The sequence below is a fragment of the Diabrotica virgifera genome, chromosome 3 (genome assembly GCF_917563875.1).
Source record: "Diabrotica virgifera virgifera chromosome 3, PGI_DIABVI_V3a".
NCBI classification, from domain to species: domain Eukaryota; kingdom Metazoa; phylum Arthropoda; class Insecta; order Coleoptera; family Chrysomelidae; genus Diabrotica; species Diabrotica virgifera.
The window spans coordinates 36,379,149-36,404,008 of record NC_065445.1 but is presented as its reverse complement, the minus strand read 5'-3'; the positions used below and the strand labels follow the sequence as shown (position 1 = coordinate 36,404,008).

General features: G+C 31.5%; 1 protein-coding gene across 1 annotated transcript; it reads right to left on the bottom strand.

Annotated features, from left to right (window-relative positions):
- Positions 1-3,926: 3,926 nt before the first annotated feature.
- On the bottom strand, positions 3,927-21,341 carry LOC114338384 (uncharacterized). The gene is made up of 4 exons (XM_028288974.2): positions 21,181-21,341; positions 13,333-13,504; positions 8,948-9,141; positions 3,927-4,304 (listed from the first exon to the last, which is right to left on the bottom strand). The coding sequence occupies exons 1-4, from the start codon at positions 21,323-21,325 to the stop codon at positions 3,994-3,996; spliced, it is 822 nt and encodes a 273-aa protein (XP_028144775.2). The 5' UTR covers positions 21,326-21,341; the 3' UTR covers positions 3,927-3,993.
- Positions 21,342-24,860: the final 3,519 nt, after the last annotated feature.

Genomic DNA, 24,860 nt, shown 5'->3' with positions numbered 1-24,860 from the left:
ATAAAAAGTGGGGGTTGCTATTTAAGATTTTAAAGTTACCCCCCACTCCACCTCCATGGGGTGGGTTGGAGGGTCGTGTTTGGTGTTATTCGATAGGTTTTCGAAAAAGATTAAAAATCTGTTTTTTGGTTTCTTATTTGGAAGTGTATTTCGTGAGATATTAGACCGTTTCTATAATTTACCTATGGTATCGGGATAAATCGTTTTTCCCAATTATAGCGCCATCTATCCACAGTTCGAAAAAATGTCTTGAATAAAAGTTGCCTACTTTTACGTAACGAATCCAAATTTGCAAGAAAAACTGGGGATTTACATTTGAGATTTTAAAGTTACCCCTCACCCCACCTCCAGGGGGTGTAGTGGGGATTGGTGTTTGGTGTCATTCGATAGATTTTTGAATATGATGGAACACGTATTTTTCAGTTTTTTGATCCGATGTTTAGTTCGCGAAATATTCGACCGTTCCGCTACTTTTGGGACACCCTATACATAATATTATAAAAAACAAAAGATGTAGATCTTTGAATAATATTATATATACGTATAACTTTTTTGAATTATATGGGAGAATGTCTTTAGACTGATATTTTTTATTTATTCACTTATTTGGATTTAATTAGTTAATTTAAAAAATTTAAAATCTCTTAATTAGTTGTTTAAATTCTTATTTAATGCCATGTACATAATTACATCTAACGTTTGGTAATTAAGTCGTCTTTAAATATATCAGAAGTAGTGATTTATTTTAATTAATTCTCTTAATTATAAATATTTAACATCATAGATAGATGTTTTGCATAGATATAGGCTAGTTTTAATATAGTCCATGTGGTGAGACCGCTTCCGTCTGAAAGAAATTCTGATTCGGTTTCTTTGTGGATTCCTATTCAAAAATGTCCCCTTCAAACAAATCTGAAGGGTGCCGGCGGAATTTTTGGGCAGAAATTGTTTAAACAATTTTTTTAAACAAATACAAAAGATCACCTTTTTTGCTCTGAAACATATATTTTTAGACTTTTTGGGTTATTCTAAACAAGAAAGGTATCTTGTAATTTTACTTAAAAATTGATAGTTTTCGAGTTATAGGCGATTTAAAATCTGAAAAATCCGAAAATACGCATTTTTGAGGCCTAAAAACTCATATTTAAATTAGTATTTTTGAGGTTGCCAAAAAAGCATAGAAAATTTTGGATATCAATCTAAACTTCCAAGCTTCCAGTACCCCGAGCTTATTAAATTAATCTTTTGCAGATTGCAAATGCAAAGTAAATTGGAAGTGCGTGCGGTTGCCGAAAAGCAGGCCTCAAATATTCAGTAGTGTGCCTCCATTGTGGTGATGAAAGCTGCAGCAACATCGTGGACATATCAACACTAATTCAAGAAAATGAATTGGAAGATGAATTATCGACAATGACGCCAACGCTAACTCCCATTCATCACCATAAGTGGCTCGACATTCCGTTGTGGATCTTGGCCTGCTCACAAAGAAGTCGCCACTCCTGTCGATTCCTGGCAACTTCCTTCCATCTTCTGACCCCTAGAATTTTTAGGTCTTCTTCAACATCATCAATCCATCTTCTTCGTGGTCATCCTCTACTTCTTGTACCCTCTGGTTTTGAAAATGTTAATCTCTTAATGTATTCGTGGTCTGACATCCTAGCAATGTGTCCAGCCCATCTAAGTCTCTGCACTTTAACGAATTTCACAATATCTGGATCGGTGTATAACTGATACAGTTCAAAGTTGTATCTTTGACGCCATAGCCCATTTTCATTTACTGCCTCAAAAACCTTTCTAAGAATTTTTCTCTCAAAAATACCAAGAAGTCTTTCATCACTTTGAGATAGGGTCCACGCTTCAGATCCATATATCAAAACCGGTCTAATTAAGGTGTTGTATATATTGAGCTTTACCGCACGTTTTATATTTTTATTTTTTAAATGTTTATGGAGACCGTGAACAGTTCTGTTTGCTATTGCTATGCGTCTTTTTATTTCATCGCTTGTCGTGTTTATTGAGTTTACTAGCGATCCAAAATATGTGAATTCCTTGACTTGCTCAAAGGTGTGATTGTTAATTTGAATTATCTGTTGGATATTTCGTGAGTTTTTAGAAACCAACATATATTTGGTATTTTCCTCGTTTACCACAAGTCCTAATTCACTTGCCGCGTCCGCAAGCCTTGTAAAACACTGCACCATGCCTCTCAAACTTCTGCCAACTATAACTATATCGTCAGCGAATTCGAGAATTTGCGTCGATCTATTAAAAATAGTTCCAGTTATTCTAATATTTAATTTTCTGACTGCCTTTTCCAAGGTAATATTAAAGAGGAGACACGCCAGCGCGTCTCCCTGTCTTAGACCATTATTAACGTCAAAGAACGTAGAGTTTTCTCCTTGAATTCTAACGCACGAGCTTATGCTTTGCATTGTTAGTTGGGTCAACTTAACTAACTTAGGTGGGATCCCAAAGTCTATCATTGCAATATATAATGCGCTTCTTTTAACACTTTCATAGGCTGCTTTGAAGTCGACGAAGAGATGGTGGGTATCTGTGTTATATTCTAGTGACTTTTCTAGAATCTGCCTATGTGCTTGAATTTGATGTATAGTTGACTTTCCAGCAGTAAATCCGCATTGGTATTGACCTACAATATCCATTGTAAAATGTTTAAGTCTTTCAAACAATACGTTGCCGAAGATTTTATATGCAGATGCTAACAAAGTAATACCTCTATAGTTCTTACAATCCAGTTGATCACATTTTTTATGCAACGGACATATTACTCCCTTTAGCCACTCTTCTGGTACCAATTCATTCTGCCCTATAAGAACTATCAGTTTATGGATTGCTGCAAAAAGTTGATCACCACCTTTTTTAAACATTTCCGAACATATTTCGTCGATTACTGGGGCTTTATTGTCTCTGAGTTTTAGGATGGCATTTGACACTTCTCTTGTTGGGTCTTCACTGTGTAGTTGAGGATGTAGATTTTGTTGATTTCCTATGTTGTAACCTCCTTCAATATCGTTTATATTTAGATGTTCGCTGAAATGTTGTGCCCATCTGTTAAGAACTAAGTTTTTGTCATGTAGAATTTCACCGTTGGTGCCTCTACAAATTTTTAATCGTGGTGCTAACTCCCATTAACACCACAAAAATTCACCTCGGATACTGATTCAGATTTTGACTCGTAGCATGGACCATCGAAGAGAATGAAAAAACAATAACTCTGATACACCTTTTTCAATATATTTAATAATATATAAATTTTATTTTGTCTAGAAATATTCCGTGAATTAGGACTACTGGGGATACCACACTAAAAAAATGCGCCTACAGACTCTTCTCCATGGGTGGTGGGAAAAAAAAAGTTTAATAATAGCATAGGAATGTTAAGATAATAATGTTTGTGTGAATAATAAAATTAAACAACTTTATAGGTGAAATTATTCGTTGAAAAACCCTCTATAAAATTACTCTGATGTCATTTTATTGTAAAATGAACTGAAAAAAGTTATAACCTCCAAAAAGAAACTTGTTACAAAATTTTCACTTATTTTTGTTTATAACTTTTTTTAGTTACTTAACGATAAAAAGTAATACAAATAAAATTATAGAAAATTTAATTTGCTACATTTTATGTTTCATTAAATTTTCTGCAGGGTTGCTAGCTTATGAAATACAGAGTGAAAATTCTTTGCACCTCTTTTTCCACGATGGCGGCAGGGGACAAGGGTGGCGACCTCACAAACTTGAACTCTACTGCGTCTACTGACCCCTCTAGATATTAAAAAAAAAATAAAATTACGTCTTCTAAAAAACGCAGGCTAAGGCCTAAAAATGTAACATTTCAATGGACTAAAAAATTTATAGCCCAATATAATATTAACTAATAAAAAAAGAAAAAGAAAAACTACATATTAACTGTTAATAATATTTATTAAAAAAAAACATAACATTTTATTGATTGAATCGTACAAAACTGATTTAGTTTACTGAAGTTGGAAATAATACCTCGGATGGATATTTTTTGTAAAGATTTTTTAAGACACTAACGCAAAGAGAAGATAACAGTTTTTCAAAGACTGGAGTAAATTCGTCTAAAAGCACTCTGTAATTTTCATTTAAAATTTTTGTTGCACGTTCAGTAAGTTCTTCATTGCCCGGAAATAGATCATCGAATACAAAACTACCTTTTTCTATCTCCAGTTTTTGCTTTGTGTCTTTAATCTGAAGATGTTCTTTGCCGTTCACTGTTGTATAGTCGAAGAAAACAGTTAGATTTGCCCTGATGTTAGCTAAAAATAAAAATATCTTATTTTAAAGTTTCTTCAAATATATTTTCAAATATTTTTAGTTCTTTATTTTACACTTATTTCAAGAAGTACGGGATGCAATAAAACACCTAAAAAATAATAAATCTCCAGGATGTGATGGTATACCTGCGGAACTTATTAAATGTGGTAGTGCTACTCTGACTGTAATCAAATTTATTACTGAGGACCTGGAATGAGGAACAAATCCCGGAAGAGTGGTGTATTGGAATCGATTGCCCGCTACACAAAAAGGGTGATCAATTGATGTAGAAACTATAGGGGAATAATCCACCTTAATACAGCATACAAAATATTTTCGAGTATCTTGGCGAATATCTTCGATATTCTTGGCGAATTTCTTTTCTATTCTCTATATTCTCTATTCTTTCATATTCTTGCGAATATCAAAGTGGTTTTAGGCCTGGTTGATCAACAACAGACCAGATCTTTGCAACGGTGTAACCAGGATGATCTTAAGGGGCGGTTACAACTACTGGATGGTCTCTGGGGGGCATGGAATACTAATGGTGTCAAGCGTATAGAGCTCAAAGTACTTCCAAATGGGGGAGGGGGTTAAACTTCCCCCTTGGTTACGCTTAAGGATCTTTGTGCTAAGGCAAATACTTAAAAAAAACAATGAATTTAATATCGACACATACCATCTTTTCGTAGATTTTAAATCTGCCTATCATAGTGTCCTAAGAACTAAATTATGTGAAACCATGGATGAATTCCACATCCCTGCCTGGATGGCATCAACACCCAACAATAGAGCCAGACACATTGGTCACCAATTCACGGCTAATAACTCTACCTTTAAGAGGAAACAGTAGCGATCAACAGGTAGCAAAAACGCGTTCCAAGATTGCGGCTGTAATTTTGAATATTTTTTCGAGATATTTGGCACACGTATTCGTAATATAATAAAGAATGGCGGTACAGAGCCCAATTTGAAAAATATATTAAAATATGGAAATTACTCTGTAATTAAATACAATATTAAAAAAACGAGCCTGTACCGCCATTAAGAAGAACAAAAAAATACACTTTCTTCAAATAAACTTTTTTATCCGATGCCTAGATTTTGTGTGATTTTGGAACTACTAAGATTTTTATTTCATTATGGGATGCAACTTTTAGATCTTCCTTAGCCTTCTTTGCTCCAGTAATTCGTTGGTTTGCAAATTTTAGAAACGGCGAATGTGCTACCAAAAAATTGGTCCCAATAAAATTTTGTTTTTTATATTATTTTAATTTTATTAAAAATAAAACTTTCGCTTATTTCAGTTTTAACTAAACGAAAGGTGTGAGCTATAACAACAGAAGCCAGGTTCTGGCCTTTGCGGACAATATAGTGCTAATGGCAAGAACTGAAAGGGAACTGATGATGATTTTCAAACTCTTTGAAGCGAAGGCTAAGAAGTATGGACTAAGGATAAATAAGTAAAAAACAAATATTCTAGGCTAATTATCAAAATAAAAGGAAAAGTTATTTACCAGCAATTTTATTGCTGAAATCGAATCTTATGATTCTATATATTAATAATATAGGTATGCAAAGTCCGCAGATGGTGTGCTATTTTTTTTATAAACAAAATGGCGCCCGAAAATCGTGTTTTTTTCAATTTTTGCTCTATAACTCCAAAGATTTTACCTTTACATCAAAAACACCCAAATAAAAATTCACCGTAATTAAATTCTACATGGAAACATGGTTTTCCCGATTTACTTCGACTAAAATTTTTCTCGGAAAATGAGGGTTTTTCCAACAAAATCTTTAATTATCAACTAAAATTTTAGATGTAATTTTAGAAGTAATTGTTTATCAATAATTAAATAACTTGGTCATATAAAAGCTCTTTTCGCATAGATTATAATTCCAGAAGCCGATGGAAATTAAATGAACAGTTTAGCAACAATTGAATTGTTAATTGAAAATTTACGGTCGCTATAATAACCACAAGAATTACGATACATAAGAACAACTATGATTTTTGTATAGAAATGGATTGTAGCTATATAATGTAGTTTACAGAATTGAAATTGGACCATTTAAACGGCCTCAGGAATATTTTAAAATTATAAACAATTTTTTGGCTTATAAACAAATAGAATATCACGGGAAATATTAAATTAAATTAAAACTTGAATACGGTATTGGAAAAAAGCGGCAGGATATTTTTTTAAAAGAAAAAACGTTTAACTGTGATAAGTGATTCCTGAGATACAACCGGTCAAAGTTGACCGGAATTTACGGCAAATATATAAATAATAGGGTCATAATTTTCAAACCATCACCTTTTTATTTTTGTTCTTTATCTCCACACCAATTTTCATATCTTTAAAATACTCATAACATATATTATTATAATAAAAACTATCGATATTACGAGTGAAAATTGCCAGAAATAGCAAAATCCCAATCAAAAATTAGGTTGGAGAAAATGAAATCTCAAAGTTCAAAATCGGTATACGTTAAAAAAATGCGTTTTTTCGGCTTCCTATGGAGTAATTTTCTTCATTTTTTTTGTTCCCAAGTAACTCAAGTAGAGCCATCTAACTAACGCATTATTAAATGTCAAACTTGCTTTTGTTTTGTTATAATAGATTTATTTATTTATAAGAAAAGAAAACTACATATTTGTTCTAGTTGCAGACTTTTTTTAGATAAACTTACTGCAAGTGTACCTTTTAATGTTAAAAACACAAATATTCTCATTTGAAAGTTGTATAATTATTTAAACAATCTTTATTTAAACAAATTAAAATTGTTTGTTATAATAAATAAATAAATTTATTATAACAACACAAAAGCAACTTTGACATTTAATAATGCGTTAGTTAGATGGCTCTACTCGAGTTACTTGGGAACAAAAAAAGAATGAAGAAAATTGCTCCATGGGAAGCCGAGAAAATGCATTTTTTTTAACCTATACCGATTTTGAACTTTGAGATTACATTTTCTCCAACTTAATTTTTGATTGGAATTTTGCTCTTTTTGGCAATTTTCACTTGTAATGTCGATAGTTTTTATTATAATAATATATGTTATGAGTATTTTAAAGATATGAAAATTGGTGTAGAGAAAGAGGACAAAATTAAAAGGTAATGGTTTGATAATTATGATCCTATTGGTTATATCTTTGCCGTAAATGCCGGTCAACTTTGACCGGTTGTATGTCAGGAACCACTTATCACAATTAAACGTTTTTTTCTTTTAAAAGAAGCGTCCTGTCGCTTTTTTTCCAATACCGTTTTCATAATTTAATTTGAGTTAATATTTCCCGAGATATTCTATTTGTTTATAAGCCAAAGAATTGTTTATAATTTTTAAATATTGCTGAGGCCGTTATTATTATAATAACCACAATAATTATGATACATAAAAATAACTATAATTTTTGTATAAAAAGACACTGTACCTATCTAATGTAGTCTACAGAATTGAAATTGGACTATTTAAACGGCCTCAGCAATATTTAAAAATTATAAACAATTCTTTGGCTTATAAACAAATAGAATATCTCGGGAAATATTAACTCAAATTAAATTATGAAAACGGTATTGGACAAAAAGCGACAGGACGCTTCTTTTAAAAGAAAAAAACGTTTAATTGTGATAAGTGGTTCCTGACATACAACCGGTCAAAGTTGACCGGCATTTACGGCAAAGATATAACCAATAGGATCATAATTATCAAACCATCACCTTTTAATTTTGTCCTCTTTCTCTACACCAATTTTCATATCTTTAAAATACTCATAACATATATTATTATAATAAAAACTATCGACATTACAAGTGAAAATTGCCAAAAAGAGCAAAATTCCAATCAAAAATTAAGTTGGAGAAAATGTAATCTCAAAGTTCAAAATCGGTATACGTTAAAAAAATGTCGGTATCGGTATACGTTAAACGCTATATATAGCGACCGTAAATTTTTAATTAACAATTCAATTGTTGCTTAACTGTTCATTCAATTTCCATAGGCTTCTGGAATTATAATCTATCCGAAAAGAGCTTTTATATTACCAAGTTATTTAATTATTGATAAACTTACTTATCTAAAATTTTAGTTGAAAATTAAAGATTTTGTTAGAACATCCGCATTTTCCGAGGAAAATATTCGTCGAAGTAAATCGGGAAAAACACGTTTCTATGCAGAATTTAATTACGGTAAATTTTATTTGGGTGTTTTTGGTGAAAACTTAAAATCTTTGGGGTTATAGAGCAAAAATTGAAAAAACACCATTTTCGGGCGCCATTTTGTTTATAAATAAAGTATCACACCATCTGCGGACTTTGCATACCTATATTATTAATATATAGAATCTTAAGATTCGATTCCAGCAATAAAATTGCTGGTAAATACCTTTTCCCAAAAATGGCCTATTCACCGATAATCTGCCCAGACTAAAAGTATATGCGAATGAACACATGCGGGAAAAGAATTGTTACCCACGGGGCGAGCACGACAGGATGACGACGCACGTCCCCTTTGCTGCCCAGTTACGTTATTCTATAAACACCCAATGTCTTTCACATCACACGATTCTTCAACGTATCCCGCAAGACAACCGTTTCGTACACGGCCCGTTCTAACATAAATCAGCCTTTAAACTTACTCATATTTCCTCGAGTCTTTCCTTCGCCGTTTAATTCAAAGACAAGTAATTTTCCGTTCATTTTGTAATCACTCTCAATTCCTAACGACGGAAAAGTTGCATCTACGCCCCATTGTTTGGTATCGAAATTCATAAATATATTATGAACTATAAGGTTGTCTAAATGGTAGAGTTTAACATCTTTTAAAGTAGCTCTAAAAAAAAATAAAAATTTATATACAGTGTGTAAAAGCCAAATAGAATAAAATCATTATTTCGTGAATAAGCGATTTTGGAAATAAATCCCGAAACAGTTTGATTTTTATTATAAAATTATGATTTTTTGGCATATATAGGGTGTCCAGAAACTCTCCCGACAAACGAAGACCGGAGATTCTTCAGATAATTTTGAGACAATTTAACCCAATTGACCTAGTCCGAAAATGCTTCCTAAGGCAGGCCGCACATCAAAGAAACATGAAACGTAAAACATGAAACATAAAACGTGAAACACGTTTCATGAAAATAAAACAATGCTAAACAAATAGAAGTCCGCATACCAATGAAACGAGTGTGATTCGTGCGTGTGAAACATTTTTATCTTCCGAAGGCGCACACCAAAGAAACATAAAACGTGAAACACGTTTCATGGAAATAAAACACTGCTAAACAAATAGACGTCCGCATTTCTATGAAACGAGTGTGATTCATGCCCATGAAACATTTTTATCTTCTTGAAAGGTGTTTCATGAAATAGGACGTGTTCTATTTTTCGATATCAGTTTCATTGTTTTAACTAATTAATTACATGCATAAAATGAATGCGACCAAGAATTTAATATTATATTGGATTCTGTGGTGGAGCAGAACGAAGAGTTGTACAATAATTATAACCTGAAGTGGTACTCGAATAGACAATAACAAGAAAATATCGTTTTTTTAAACCAGGACCCACAATAAAACAATGTAAATATTTGAATACTCATTCTATAAAATGATTGAAATTTAGCAAGATGATTATTTAATTCGTTTGCAACCAAATATTATGTACTATGGTTATTATTTTTGGACAGTAATAAAAGAGTTGCCATAACCTCAACGACCTCGTCATCATCACTTTCCATTATTTACTATACAAATTTTATTTTTGTTTCTTTGATTAGTATATTAGTGTAGGAAACAGAGATTAAACTTCGCAAACTCGACACAAGTCCGGTATTATTTTTTTCTGGTATATCAAGGGGTGATTATTATGAGACTAACTTTTTTTTTAAAGATTTTTCCCGGAACACATATTTTCATTCCTTTAAAGGGGGTAGGGAAAAATCCTACTCCATTAGTAGGGTTTTTTATAAATATATTTATATATACATTTATGTATTACGGTTATTGCAAAATCCCTGCGGAAACTACCCCTATCCCTGAAAATAAGTTTGGCGAGCATGTTTTTACGATTTTCTCATTACCTATATATTTTTTTGAAACAACGCTTATACAGAATTAAAGACCACTATTTGCTCTACAAATAAGTTCTTATGCATTTTTTCGTATAAGCAACAGTTACGCCACATTGGCGCCGCAAACCTCAGAAATGCTTTGGCGGGCTCCAGTTTTTGTTTTTTTTCGTCACCTATTCATTTTATTAATAATTTGCTTATGACAAATAAAAGAACACACTGTCTGCTACATATAATGACCTATATAAATATTTAACTTTCTTTGGGCCTTAAAGCCACAGTGGTGGCCCAAAATCAATTTTTGCATATTTTCTTTATTCATTTTTCTTTTTTTGGATGGTTTCGGGGAAAATATGGGGGTGAATTATACAAATTTGTAAATAATACTTGTACATGGGTAATCGCTGAAAGTTTTTTTACGCTAGCATAAGCGGTTCAGATGGTATATATAAAAAGGGGCTTTTTAAAATTTAACACCCTGTAATTAAAAAATGGACAATTGCCCTTAAATGAAACCTATACCAAAAAATCAGACAATTATTTGTGATTAATTGCTGCTGGGTTGCTTCTTGATTCCCATTACGGTTAGGGAAAAATATATTTTTTTAAAACATCTTTTTTAAAAACTTGCCAATTTTGGGGCGCCACTATCGACTTAATGCAAGAGTACCTTTTAGTACTAGAATACCCCACGATTTAATAATACAGTATCAAAAATGTTCAGAAGTTAACGACAAAAAAATTATGCGATAAAATATCCGTTGCCCTATCCAAAACGGGCGCCTATGACCGGTAATAGGAATTCGTAATTTATGTAATCGATTTACCTCTAGAAGATAAATAAGCGTACCAGTTTTCGTTTTTCTAAATAGAAGCGTTCTGGAGATATTTAAGAAAAACTAATTCCAAGACGCCATCTTCAAAGAGCTCTAGCTCCCTTAGGAAGCATTTTCGGACTAGGTGAATTGGGTTAAATTGTCTTAAAATTATCTGAAGAATCTCCGGTTTTCGTTTGTTGGGAGAATTTCTGGACACCCTGTATATCATACTAGTGACGTCATTCATCAGGGCGTTATGACATAATCGATTATTTTTTTTAAATGATAATAGAGGGTAGTTTTTTCGAATAATCCTTCGAGTTTGATTTTTTTATTTTTTGCTTTTTAGTTAATTTTTTTATAATTTTTAAATTTTAATCACTCATAACTAAAGAAAAGCGTTTCTTAAAAATCTTTTTTTCAATTTTTTTATGTGACACTGGGGACAACACAAAAAATTTTAGTTCACATGATAATTTCAAAATATGCAATATTATTGTCCGCGAGTGTAGAAGGTAGTAATTATTAAAAAATAACGCATACTTCTTAAATTTATTTTTTGCACGATTGATCATTTTTGACTGTTTACCGTGACAGATTTTACGTCAGTAGGTGACATTATTAGAGAGATATCGCAAATGCATTTTTATCGCACGCTAATAGCGGAATACGCTATTTTGACATGTACGCAAGCGCAGAATGAATGTTACGCTAATACCGGATAGCGTGTCCCGCTATTTAGGTTGAAATAAGGGACGGTAATAACGTTAACGCTAATTTGACATTTGGGATGAAACATAAAAATAATGTATAGAATACAAATTTTATAAACTAAATACTGTGAATCATCTTATGTTGAGAAATACGTGCATTTTTATTTTGTCTACAATAGACTACTTTTTGTGGTTAGGATATTATTTATTCAGATATTTTATATTATTTTTATACTAACTATTTATATTTATTGTTGGTTAAATCATTAAAATTAAAATGCATGTCAACCAGCTCAATATCCAAATTCATTTTTCAAAAACAAACAATTACAGTATTCCTCAAAATTAATTTCTAGGTTACATTGTAATACCAAACGTCGGTTGTCATAATGACGTTAAGCCCCGCCCCAGAACATTTGCGATAACTCTCTTGTTGCCTGTGCTGAAATAGAACGTTATACGTTATTTACGTCTTGACACGATATTATCGTTTGCATTTGCGATATCTCTCTATTTACTAGCAACTCGACGGTAAGTAATCCAATTCGACGGTAAGTACTCCAACTCGACGGTAAGTAATTCACTTACCGTCGAGTTAAAAAATCTCTTAATTTTAATTTATTTTTTGAAAGAATAAAGAAAACTAACGAATTATTTATTAATATTGAAACTTATGGTACAATTTGTTAAATTATTTAATGAAATCCCACTTGTTTGGGCTGTGGTTTCACTTCTAACAGAAACTCCTGCAGAATCGCATATATTAGTAGTATCCAACATTTTTTCTCTTCAAATAGCCGATCAAAGTTGAAAACTTGGAAATATCAATGCCATCATAAAAAAAAACGGTGGATTTAATCATTGAATATTCTGCCCAGAGGCTTCCAGGAGCTTTCAACTGCATATGTCTTTGAACGAAATATGCCAATAGAGTCTTTTCTTCGATTCTTAAATTCTTGCTTTCGCACCATTTTTTAAAACTTTGGTAGGTATTTTGATAACGGATTTTGGATTTTTCGGGAATAATTGCGGAACACCCTTCTTCCCAAGCCCGTTCAATTTCTTCAAATTCACTTTCGCTCATATTTTAATTTATAATAATCAAAATTGTACTTAAAATTATTGACAACTAAATAAAAACTCAATTCTCCATTGTTGTTATGCACCCTAGTTACTACCTAACAACCAAAGTATCTATTTTGATAAAATGAATGAAACTAGTCAATATGACGAAAATGTTTAATTTTATAATTTATATTGGTATCAATCGTGCAAAAAACGTTATAAGCATGTCGAACGTTAAGGGTAACCGATCTCAGACAATAATTGGAGTCGTCGCTCCGCTTCTCCTCCAAACAATTGTCTTCGATCGGTATAAAACCCTTACCGTTCTCCATACTTAATATACTATTACTTACGAAAAACCTGCACTCGCTGCTATGTCAGCTGACGGTAAGTGAAGGGGATCTAGTGGTGGTACTGCAAGTTCAGGTATTCCCTTAGCAAGCATTGGTATTAGTTTCTTTATGTTTCGTTCAACGCATTCTGCCGTCTTTATATTATCACGGGGACATACTTCGACAAAGGAAGCTAAAAAAGGTTAGAAATTTAGGATACCGTAACATGGGGTTACTTTGACCACTGGGGTGAATTTGACCGAAAACATAGAAAAATATCTATTGTGATATACTTTAGCCACCCTGTATAATTTTTAAAATTATTTTTAACGATTCAAATTTATAAATATCTAAGAATTCATTTTTAAATAAAAAAAAAAAATTAATATTCCAAGGGTTGTTAAATCCACCGATATAACGAATTAAGAAAAAATGGTTTAAAAAACGGTCAAATTAACCCCACTTAAAAGAAAAATAAGTTTAACAGGCAAAACGCATATATAGTATTTTTACTACAAAAACGTTATTACGTAGGTCAAAATTTTTGACGTAAGAGAACTGTCAAAACATTAGAATGTGACTTTCGTAAAAACATGGCAATAACGAAAAGTCACATTCTAATGTTTTGACAGTTCTCTTACGTCAAAAATTTTGACCTACGTAATAACGTTTTTGTAGTAAAAATACTATACCTACGGTCAACTTCCCCCCAGATGGGGTGATATTTGTACTAAAAAAACCATAAGTTTCACTGTTTTCCATTGATTTGAAAAATAAGGGAAAAATGCCATTTTTTGACACTTAATTGTTTACAAATAAAAATGGCCGCCAGATCCTACGCAGGAAATAGTTACAATTTGCTCTTATAGGTATTATCTGTCGAAAAAATGCTTCAGTACCCTGGCTGCTCGAGTGTCATGGAAAAAACCTTATTAGCCTGGACTAACTGAAAGTAGACGCCTAAACCCATGACATATTTGCATATACAAAAATGTAGCAAAATTTAAAATATGATTTTTATAGGATTAAAGTACAAAATCGGTCAAAGTCACCCCATTTTACGGTACCGTCATCAAGATCTTCATAATCTTACAAAGTCATTGTATGTATATTAGAATAGTAGATAATAAAGAAAAACAACAACAAATTAAATAACAGAAAGTAAAATAACCTGTTATATTAGTGAGAATGTCGCCGAAACACTAATAGATACGTAGTGACATAATATCTAATAATAGTAATAAACAAAAACAACAACAAATTAAACAACAAAATATAAAATAACCTTCCACTTCTCCTTCTTCCTCTTTATAAGCAATCCTGCTTGTTCATTGGCGGATTGATCGGTCAATGGCCGATACTTTTACCGATTAGTAATTTATCTCTTGCTTTTTTGACCACACGACCTAATAATAAGGATTTGGGAAGAAGAAAGAATGCCCAAAGAATGGAGAACTGGATGGATATTTCCGATTCTTAAGAAAGGGGACACCACAAAATGTAACAACTATAAAGGAGCAACACTGTTAAACAACTGCTACAAAATATTGACATCATTAATCAGACAAAAACTCTCAAAACACATTGAAACTAAAATAGGAGACTACCAGCACGGATTTAGAGAGGGAAGGTCAACAATAGACGCAGTTTCCATAATCACACAGTCAATTGAGAAATGTTACAAACATGATATCGACTTACACATCCTTTTCATAGACTTCAAGCAAGCCTTTGACAGCTTAACAAGACCCGACCTAATAGAAGACATGAAAAACCTAGATATACCAATGAAACTTATAAAGCTTACGAAAATGATAATGAAATCATCGACTGCAGCAATAATACTCTGGGCTAATTAGCAAAATACAAGGAAAAGTTATTTACCAGCAATTTTATTGCTGGAATCGAATCGTATTATTGTATGTATTAATAATATAGGTATGCAAAGTCCGCAGATAGTGTGCTACTTTTTTTATAAACAAAATGGCGCCCGAAAATCGTGTTTTTTTCAATTTTTGCTCTATAACTCCAAAGATTTTAACTTTACACCAAAAATACCCAAATAAAAATTCACCGCAATTAAATTCTGCATAAAGACGTGTTTTTCCCGATTCACTTCGACGAAAACTTTCCCCGGAAAAAGCAGGTTTTTCCAACAAAATCTTTAATTTTCAACTAAAATTTTAGATAAGTAATTGTTAATCAATAATTAAATAACTTGGTAATGTAAAAGCCCTTTTCGTATAGATTATAACTCCAAAAGCCGATGGAAATTGAATAAACAGTTTAGCAACAATTGAATTGTTAATTAAAAATTTACGGTCGCTATAATAACGACAATAATTATGATGCATAAGAATAACTATGATTTTTTCATAAAAAGACACTATACCTATCTAATGTAATCTACAGAATTGAAATTGGACTATTTAAGCGGCCTCAGGAATATTTTAAAATTATAAACAATTTTTTGGCTTATAAACAAATACAATATCTCGGGAAATATTAAACTAAATTAAATTGTGAAAACGGTATTCGAAAAACAGCGACAGGACGCTTCTTTTAAAAGAAAAAACGTTTAATTACAACGAGTGATTCCTGAGATACAACCGGTGAAATTTGACCGGAATTTACGGCAAAGATATAAACAATAGGATCATAATTTTCAAACCATCACCTTTTTATTTGTCCTCTTTCTCCACACCAATTTTCATATCCTTAAAATACTCATAACATATATTATTATAATAAAAACTATCGATAATACGTGTGAAAATTGCCAAAAATAGCTAAATTCCAATCAAAAATTAGGTTGGAGAAAATGTAACCCTCAAAGTTCAAAATCGGTATACGTTAAAAAATGCATTTTCTCGGCTTCCATGGAGCAATTTCCTTCATTCTTTTTTTGTTCCCTAATAACTCGAGTAGAGCCATCGAACTAACTCATTATTAAATGTCAAACTTGCTTTTGTTTTGTTATAATAGATTAATTTATTTATAAGAACAGAAAACTACATACTTTTTCCAGTTGTAGGCTTTTTTTTTAGATAAACTTACTACAAAATTTTAAAGTTAAAAACATAAATATTCTCATTTGAAAGCTGTATAATTATTAAAACAATTTTTATTTAAACAAATTAAAATTTTGTGTTATAATAAATAAATTAATTTATTATAACAAAACAAAAGCAAGTCTGACATTTAATAATGCATTAGTTCGATGGCTCTACTCGAGTTACTTGGGAACAAAAAAAGAATGAAGGAAATTGCTTCATGGGAAGCCGAGAAAATGCATTTTTTTAATGTATACCGATTTTGAACTTTGAGGGTTACATTTTCTCCAACCTAATTTTTGATTGGAATTTTGCTATTTTTGGCAATTTTCACAAGTATTATCGATAGTTTTTATTATAATAATATATGTTATGAGTATTTTAAGGATATGAAAATTGGTGTGGAGAAACAGGACAAAAATAAAAAGGTGATAGTTTGAAAATTATGATCCTATTGTTTATATCTTTGCCGTAAATTTTGGTCAATTTTCACCGGTTGTATCTCAGGAACCACTCGTCGTAATTAAACGTTTTTTCTTTTAAAAGAAGCGTCCGGCCACTGTTTTTCGAATACCATTTTCACAATTTAATTTAGTTTAATATTTCCCGAGATATTCTATTTGTTTATAAGCCAAAAAATTGTTTATAACTTTAAAATATTCCTGAGGCCGCTTAAATAGTCCAATTTCAATTTTGTAAAGTACATTATATAGGTATAGTATCTTTTTATGAAAAAATCATAATTATTCTTATGCATCATAATTATTGTCGTTATTATAGCGACCGTAAATTTTTAATTAACAATTCAATTGTTGCTAAACTGTTCATTAAATTTCCATCGGATTCTGGAATTGTAATCTATACAAAAAGGGATTTTACATTACCAAGTTATTTAATTATTGATTAACAATTACTTATCTAAAAGTTTAGTTGAAAATTAAAGATTTTGTTGGAAAAACCCGCTTTTTCCGGGGAAAGTTTTCGTCGAAGTAAATCGGAAAAAACACGTGTCTATGCAGAATTGAATTGCGGTGAATTTTTATTGGAGTGTTTTTGGTGTAAAGTTAAAATCTTTGGAGTTATAGAGCAAAAATTGAAAAAAACACGTTTTTCGGGCGCCATTTTGTTTATAAAAAAAGTAGCACACTATCTGCGGACTTTGCATACCTATATTATTAATATATACAATCATCAGATTCGATTCCAGCAATAAAATTGCTGGTAAATAACTTTTCCCAAAAATGGCCTATTCTCCGATAATCAGCCCAGACTATAATTACAGATAACGGAATCACCAAAAATATAGAAATAGCAAGTGGAGTACGACAAGGCGACTCTCTATCAACGTCACTATTTAATGTCACTATAGAAGGAACAATAAGAGCTACAGAAATAAAAGGTACGATTATAACATCGACGTCGCAACTTGTGGCGTATGCTGACGACATAGCATTAATTAGCAGAAACCTAAACAGTTTAAAGTAGGAAGAATTTATGAAATTATGCAAAGAAGCATCCAAAAGGGGTTTAGAAATAAATCAAAACAAAACAAAATACCTAATATGCTCAAGAAAAAACCCAGTTATGATAAGCTTAAATATTGGTCAATATGAATATGAAAAGGTAGCACATTTTAAATATCTTGGAGTCTCAGTTAATGGAACTAATTATAGAAGTATCGAAATTAATGAAAGAATCCAGGCAGGAAACAGAACCTACTGGAAATGCAGTAACTTCCTCAAAGATAAGAAGTTTACTCAGAATACAAAACTGAAAATTTACAAAGCAGCAATTAGACCAGTAATCATATATGGTGCTGAAGTAATGTGTATGACACAGAAAGAAGAAGAAAGATTGAGGATCCTAGAAAGGAAAATAATTCGGAGGACAGCAGGACCTCTAAACTTAGGTAATAATGAATTTAGAAAACTCATGAACCACGAAGTAAGATAACTTTTGAAAGGAGAAGACATCGTTAGATTTATCAAGGCACAGATACTCAGATGGATGGGACATATAGAAAGGAGGAATCCAGAAGCCGTAATCAAGAAAATTTCCAAATTGAGACCTGTATCAGGCAGACTACGAGGAAGACCCAAAACTAGATGGGAGGGCCAGATAGCGGAGGACCTTAAGAAGATGGGAGTCAGAGAATGGGTAACCAGAAGCAAAAACAGGAACGAATGGAGAAAAATTGTAGAAGATGCCAAGTCACACAACCAATTGTAAAACCAACATGTTAATGCGGATTGATTCACCGCGACAAACGAACCGGAAGAGCCCAAAAAGGGCAACAATCACTCCGCTAGGAATGTAGATGCCATGATGATGATTTTGACCACACATCCCTCCCCTTTGTGCATATTCCATTCTTATTTTCTATTTAGATTTCATTCGTTTATACACTGTACGTTACATTGCCTTCTTTACGTTCACGTTCTTTATTCCTCTTTCGATCTCGCAGAGCGTATTTTCTGTAATTCTTCTCAGTATTCTCATCTCTGCCGTTTCCAGTAGTCTTTGTATTGTTCGGGTCTTGTTTCTGATGCATATGCATTGGTCTTACACTGGCTCTATAACTTATTGACTTCATCTCAGTGTTAATATGTCGGTTTCGACAAATAGTGTTATTAAGACATCCTGTCAGTCTATTTGCTTTTTGCACTTCTTGATTTCTCGCTTCTTTGTCTAGGTCTCCATAGCTTGACAATGTAATTCCAAGGTATTTTATTTCCATTACTTATTCAATACTTTCTTTCTTTCTTTCTTTCTTTCTTTCTTTCTTTCTTTCTTTCTTTCTTTCTTTCTTTCTTTCTTTCTTTCTTTCTTTCTTTCTTTCTTTCTTTCTTTCTCTCTTTCTTTGTTTCTTTGCTTCTTTCTTTCTTTCTTTCTCCCCTTCATTTGGGTTAGTTTTGCTACATATTATCTATTTCCTTTCCATTTACAGAGGTCACGTTCCATGTCGCTATTCCTATTTTTTCTGATTCGTCATTTACAAAATTAGTACCTATTTGAATTTTCATTATTGTTATTATTACTACTACTACTTATACTACCTATACTACCAATATTTCCATCACCCATTCTATTTCTATTATTATGTTTAACATTTGAATTCCTAAACCTAATTTTATCACTAATCAAGTCTATACTTTTATTTTCATCGTCCAGTATATTCGTAATTTCCTTGTTTTCTGATCCTTGCCTGGCCTCTACTTCGTCTCTTCTCTGTCGCTCTGCTATTTTTTTGGACTCCCTATCTCCACTACTTTTTCCTCATTGTAGTTCCATCTCCATTCCTTACCATCCACTGTAATTTTGTCGTACCCAATTTTCACTGTTTTTCCTTTATCTCTCATCTCCCTTGCTTTGTCTCTTACAGATTTCATTTTTTCTCTCTCTTTTTTTGTAAGGTCCTCTGTTATCCATATTTTGTTGGGTTCGACATTCTTTAGTTTGTTCCTATTTTGTAGAAAGGCTGTTTTTTCTTCTCCGTTTCCTAGTTCTATTAAGCATGTTCTAATTCCAATCTTACATGCTCTTTTAATATTAATATTTACTCGGAATTACTAATACTTGGGACATATAATGAGAAATCAAGGCAGATACGACCTACTTCAATGCATTTTACAAGGTAAAATTGAAGGAAAAAGGGCCCCAGGACGAAGAAGAATATCCTGGCTTGCTAACCTGAGAGCATGGCATAGGAATACCTCAACACAATTATTCCGTATAGCAACCAACATAGTCATCATAGCCAGAATGATCGCCAACGTTTGGAACGGAGAGGCACCCTAAGAAGAAGACAGGGTACCTACAACAGGGCCATATTTTTCTTCTTCTTCTTTTACGACACTACAGCCCAAATTGAGCCTTGGCCTCCTTTATTTCTTGTCTCCACCTTTGCTTGTCTGTGGATTCGAAAAAAAAAGAATGCACTTAAAACAAGTTGGCGCGAAATTTTGCGTCTAATACCTTATACTCTCATGCACAAATAAGATTTTTAGTTATCACCAACATAATTTCTGTCATTTGACGTGTCGGACTTGTTAAAATGCAAAACATTTTTGTCGGACAACCATTTTTTCATATATTATTATTTATTGGCTATTGGACAAACTTAAAAACAACGTGCTAGTTTTCACAATCATAAACTTGTCAGAATGACACGGTTATAACCTTCCACAATTAAAGCTTCCCTTGTTCCAGTATTTCCATACATCAAAGTTTGTCCGACTCGAGAGCGTTAAGCTATTAACAAATTTTCAGCTTGCTATTGAGGGAGTAGGCGCAAAATCTTGGTTCATTGCTATTTAAATGCAGTTATTTTTTCGAATCCTGAGAAAACTAATAAGTATTTTTGAAACATTTAGACGCAGAATGAAAGACTACATTACTACCGAGGGCCGCAAGTCCCTGAAAATTTCTTACAGGAGTTACAGGAAGTTACAGGAGTAAAAAAAAGAGAAAATTTAGTGTTTTTTAATTTCAAATATTTTATTCAAAAAAACTTTTTGTTTATTCTAAGGGGCTTTCCGCCCTCGGTAATAATGTAATCTTTCATTCTGCTTTTAAAATTTTCAAAAATATTTATCAGTTTTCTTAGGATTCGAAAAAATAAATGCATTTAAATATCATTGGACCACGATTTTGCGCCTACTCCCTTAAAGCTTCTCCTGTTCCAGTGTTCCCATACATTCCCATACAAAGTTGGTCAAACTCGACACCCTTAAGCTATGAACAAATTTTCAGCTTGCTAGTAGTAAACATTTTCTTGGTACGCGGGATCCAGGACTAATATGCATGAAATACTTACGTAAGTTTTTTGCACTTTGAACAAACACAACACAAGACAAAACAAATAGCCACTTCATCTTGATGAGTTTAATAACAGCAACAACAATACTTTGATCAGTTAGGATCAAATCAGTTCTGTAAATATTAAGTAGGTGAGACTGCATCCTTGAAAATTTATTTGTTATGTTTTTTATGGAATATATTAATAAATACGAGTTAAGACAGACTTTGTATTTTTTTTTATAGTGGATGGCCTCCAGATATTTTGTATAATCTAATGAGAATGCAACTAAGTTAATCAAAATCGTTAAATAATACACCAGTCTATCTCTGAAAAAATCTAAATGCTCTAAAAAAGTATATTATGAAGGACAGCTGATGAAAAATCCCCGAACACGTACAGTTGAATTTGCACTGTTTTTTTACAATCTTAAAAAGTAAAAAAAATGCTTATAAAACGTTTCCTCTATAATATGTATATTTTATATTTTTTATTTTATTTCCTATATAATATATTTTAGAGGAAAATGGTTCAAATAAAGCTTGTAGATCGTAAAAAGTTCTTTAATTTTGAGTTTAGAAATCAAAATACATAAACAATTGACTGAGGTAATGCCAAAAACCATTATTTTTGCAGTGATTTATAAATACTAAAATCAACAAAAGGATTGCCAGACTAAAATAGAGAGGGCAGGACACATAGCAGAATGACAGATTGGCGATGGGCAAATTGGATTGGAGACCAAGAGAAGACAAGAGAAGCGTCGGTCGACCGCCTACAAGATGGACCGATGATTTAAGGATAAATAAAAGCTGAATGGGAGCGGCGCAGGATAGACAGGGTTGAATCAAGGGGAGGAAGCCTATGTTCAACAGAGGACTTTTGAGGCTGGATGATTATGTAAATATGGTCTAAAAACGCGATTACTACTTTTATCCACAGTTCTTTACTATGTAATTTTGATTGTTTGTTCTTTTAAAACTATTTCTCTAATTTGCAGTTTTGTATATTCTTCTATGAAAGGACGTCAAATATTTTTTGTTTGGTTGACTCAAAACCCTAGAACCGGCTCTGATTGGGTTTGATGTAGTTCTGAGTTTATGTTCTACACTTTCATTTTAAGTTGGTTGAGTATTTCTTGTGGGGTCTTATTTTATTTTGTATAGCTCGGCACAGTATTGTTTTTATAACTCCGTATTTAGTATTTTTCTCCACGCCTTTCTCGTGTTTGATTTCATTATAGTAGAGGATCCGATATAAGATCGATCTGCACCGATCTGTTTAATGGTAAAAAATTATTTGATATGTAATTTAGTATTTTAAGAATTATAAAAAACAAGATATAATTTTGTCCTGACTATAAATTTATAAAATGACCTTTTTTCATAAATTAAAAAAAAACAGCCCGAACAGATATTATTTTAATTTTTTTGGATCATTCTAAAATAAAAAAAGTCTTTCGTAATTTTTCTCTGAAGTTGATCGTTTTTCAGATCGTGATCAACAATTTAAAGCTGAAAACTGAAAAAAAGAACAAAAGATGACGATTCAAAAATATAAATAAAACATATTATTTTTGAAATTACGAAGTACCTAAATTCAAGTTCAAACCTTATTCTATCAGTACTTTGATAAGTATTTTGGACTTATTTCATTTTGACGTATTGTTTTTTAGTTGTTAATAAAGTTGGTCGTTTTCGAGTTATAAACAATTTAAAACAAAAAAAAAATGCCGATTTTCAAGGCTAAAAAACACAAATAAAAAATACTATTTTTGTAATCATCAAGTACCTCAATTCAAGCTCAAACCTTCTTCTATTAGGTTCCGATAAGAATTTTTGCCATGTTTTTTTCTAAAATATATTTTTTTATTGATATGAAAAAGGTAATTGTTAATGAGAAAGGTTCCTTATGGGAAGGCGGGCGATCGGGCTGCATTAACAACTAAAAAACAATGTTCTTAAATGAAATAAGTCAAAAAAAAATACTTATCAAGTACTGATAGAAAAAGGTTTGAACTTAAATTTAGGTACTTCGTGATTTTAAAAATAATTTTTTTTATTTAAATTTTTGAACTTTAAAAATCGTCATCTTTCGTCATTTTTTCAGTTAAATTGTTGAAAACTCGAAAACAAACTTAAAAATAATAATTACAAAAGACCATTTTTGTTTAGAATGATCAAAAAATCTAAAATAATATCTGTCTTGGCCGAATTTTTTAAAAATTTATAAAAAAAGTAATTTTTTAATTATCAATTAATTATAGTACCTATTTATATTAATTATCAAAACAAAATTATATCGGGCACCCCTTGTTTTTAACATACTAAATTACATATAAAATATTTTTTATCCATTAAACAGAAAGGTAGAGTTCGATCTTATATCGGATCTTAGACTATTATTAATGTTGTTTGTTCTTAGATTTGTATTCTTTTCGATAACTCCTGATATTTTCGTCAGTTGAGTTTTTTAGTCCAAGTCTAACTTGGATACTATTTAAGACCATTTTAAATTTTTGTGCTCTTGAAAATTACAACCAGTATTGACATGACTGTTATTTATTATTCATTTCATTGGATTTAATAACATTTTTTTTTAAGTCAATTTTTTTCTTAAAAAAGTTGTTTATTTAACTAAATTAACTAGTGCAGTCACTGAAGGTTTTCACCTCCGATTTCGTTGAACCTCCATCGATTTTCACGAAAATTGGTGAGTAATTAGAGGATACCTCAAGGAACAAAGGTGACATGATCCCAACTTGCGCTTTTACCCTGGGGTGGATGCCACCCCTTCTCGGGGGTGAAAATTATTTTATTAAAAACAACACTATAAGTCGATAGAGGGACAAATTATAAGCAAAATTTGTTATATAAAGTTATTAAAATAAATCAACACTTTTTGAGTTATTAAAGACCAAAGATTTTATTTTTTCGTAAAAAAAATATATGTTTTAAATTGGTTTTTGACGTATAAATCAAAAACTATAAGCTTTTACAAAAAAGTTATTATTACTGAAATTGAAGATAATAAAAAATTGAATACATTCCTCACATAAAAACTAAACTTATATTAGTTCAAAGTGAGTTATTGGCAATTGAATGTGTATTTTTTTCGACGAGTACTCAAATCTAAATATTCAAGCTTAAATAACGGGAAAACGATGCAATGTATAAAATATTCCTGCAAAACATTTGCCAAAGTACTTCGGAGTACCTATCAAATGAGCTTCAGAACAAGGTAATAGCGTCAAAATTAAGCAAGTTATAATGAAAGTAAAAGAACCGTTTCGAATTTTTTTAGGAAAAAGTGAAAAATAAAACATACGCCATTTCCACAAAAATTAAAATTTATAGTAATCCTTACAAGAACTTCTTTATATTGGCAAAAGTAATGTGTTCGATAATTTTGATCGGTTTAGAATGCATATTTAAAAAAAAGATATAATTTAAAAAAATCGTAGTTTTTAAAATTATTGTAATTCTCATATATTTTTGATAATAACTCCAAAAATACTCAATATACGTAAAAAATTATATATAAATAAATTTTAGTTTTTTCTGTGCCAAATATTCTACCTGTTTTACTATTTCTATAGGGTAAAAAATAACCGAGATAGAAACGTTTAAATCTTAAATTTTGCTGTGGGAACCATGCAACCGGGGTTATTTAAGCGTTTATTTTTTAAAAAAGTAAGG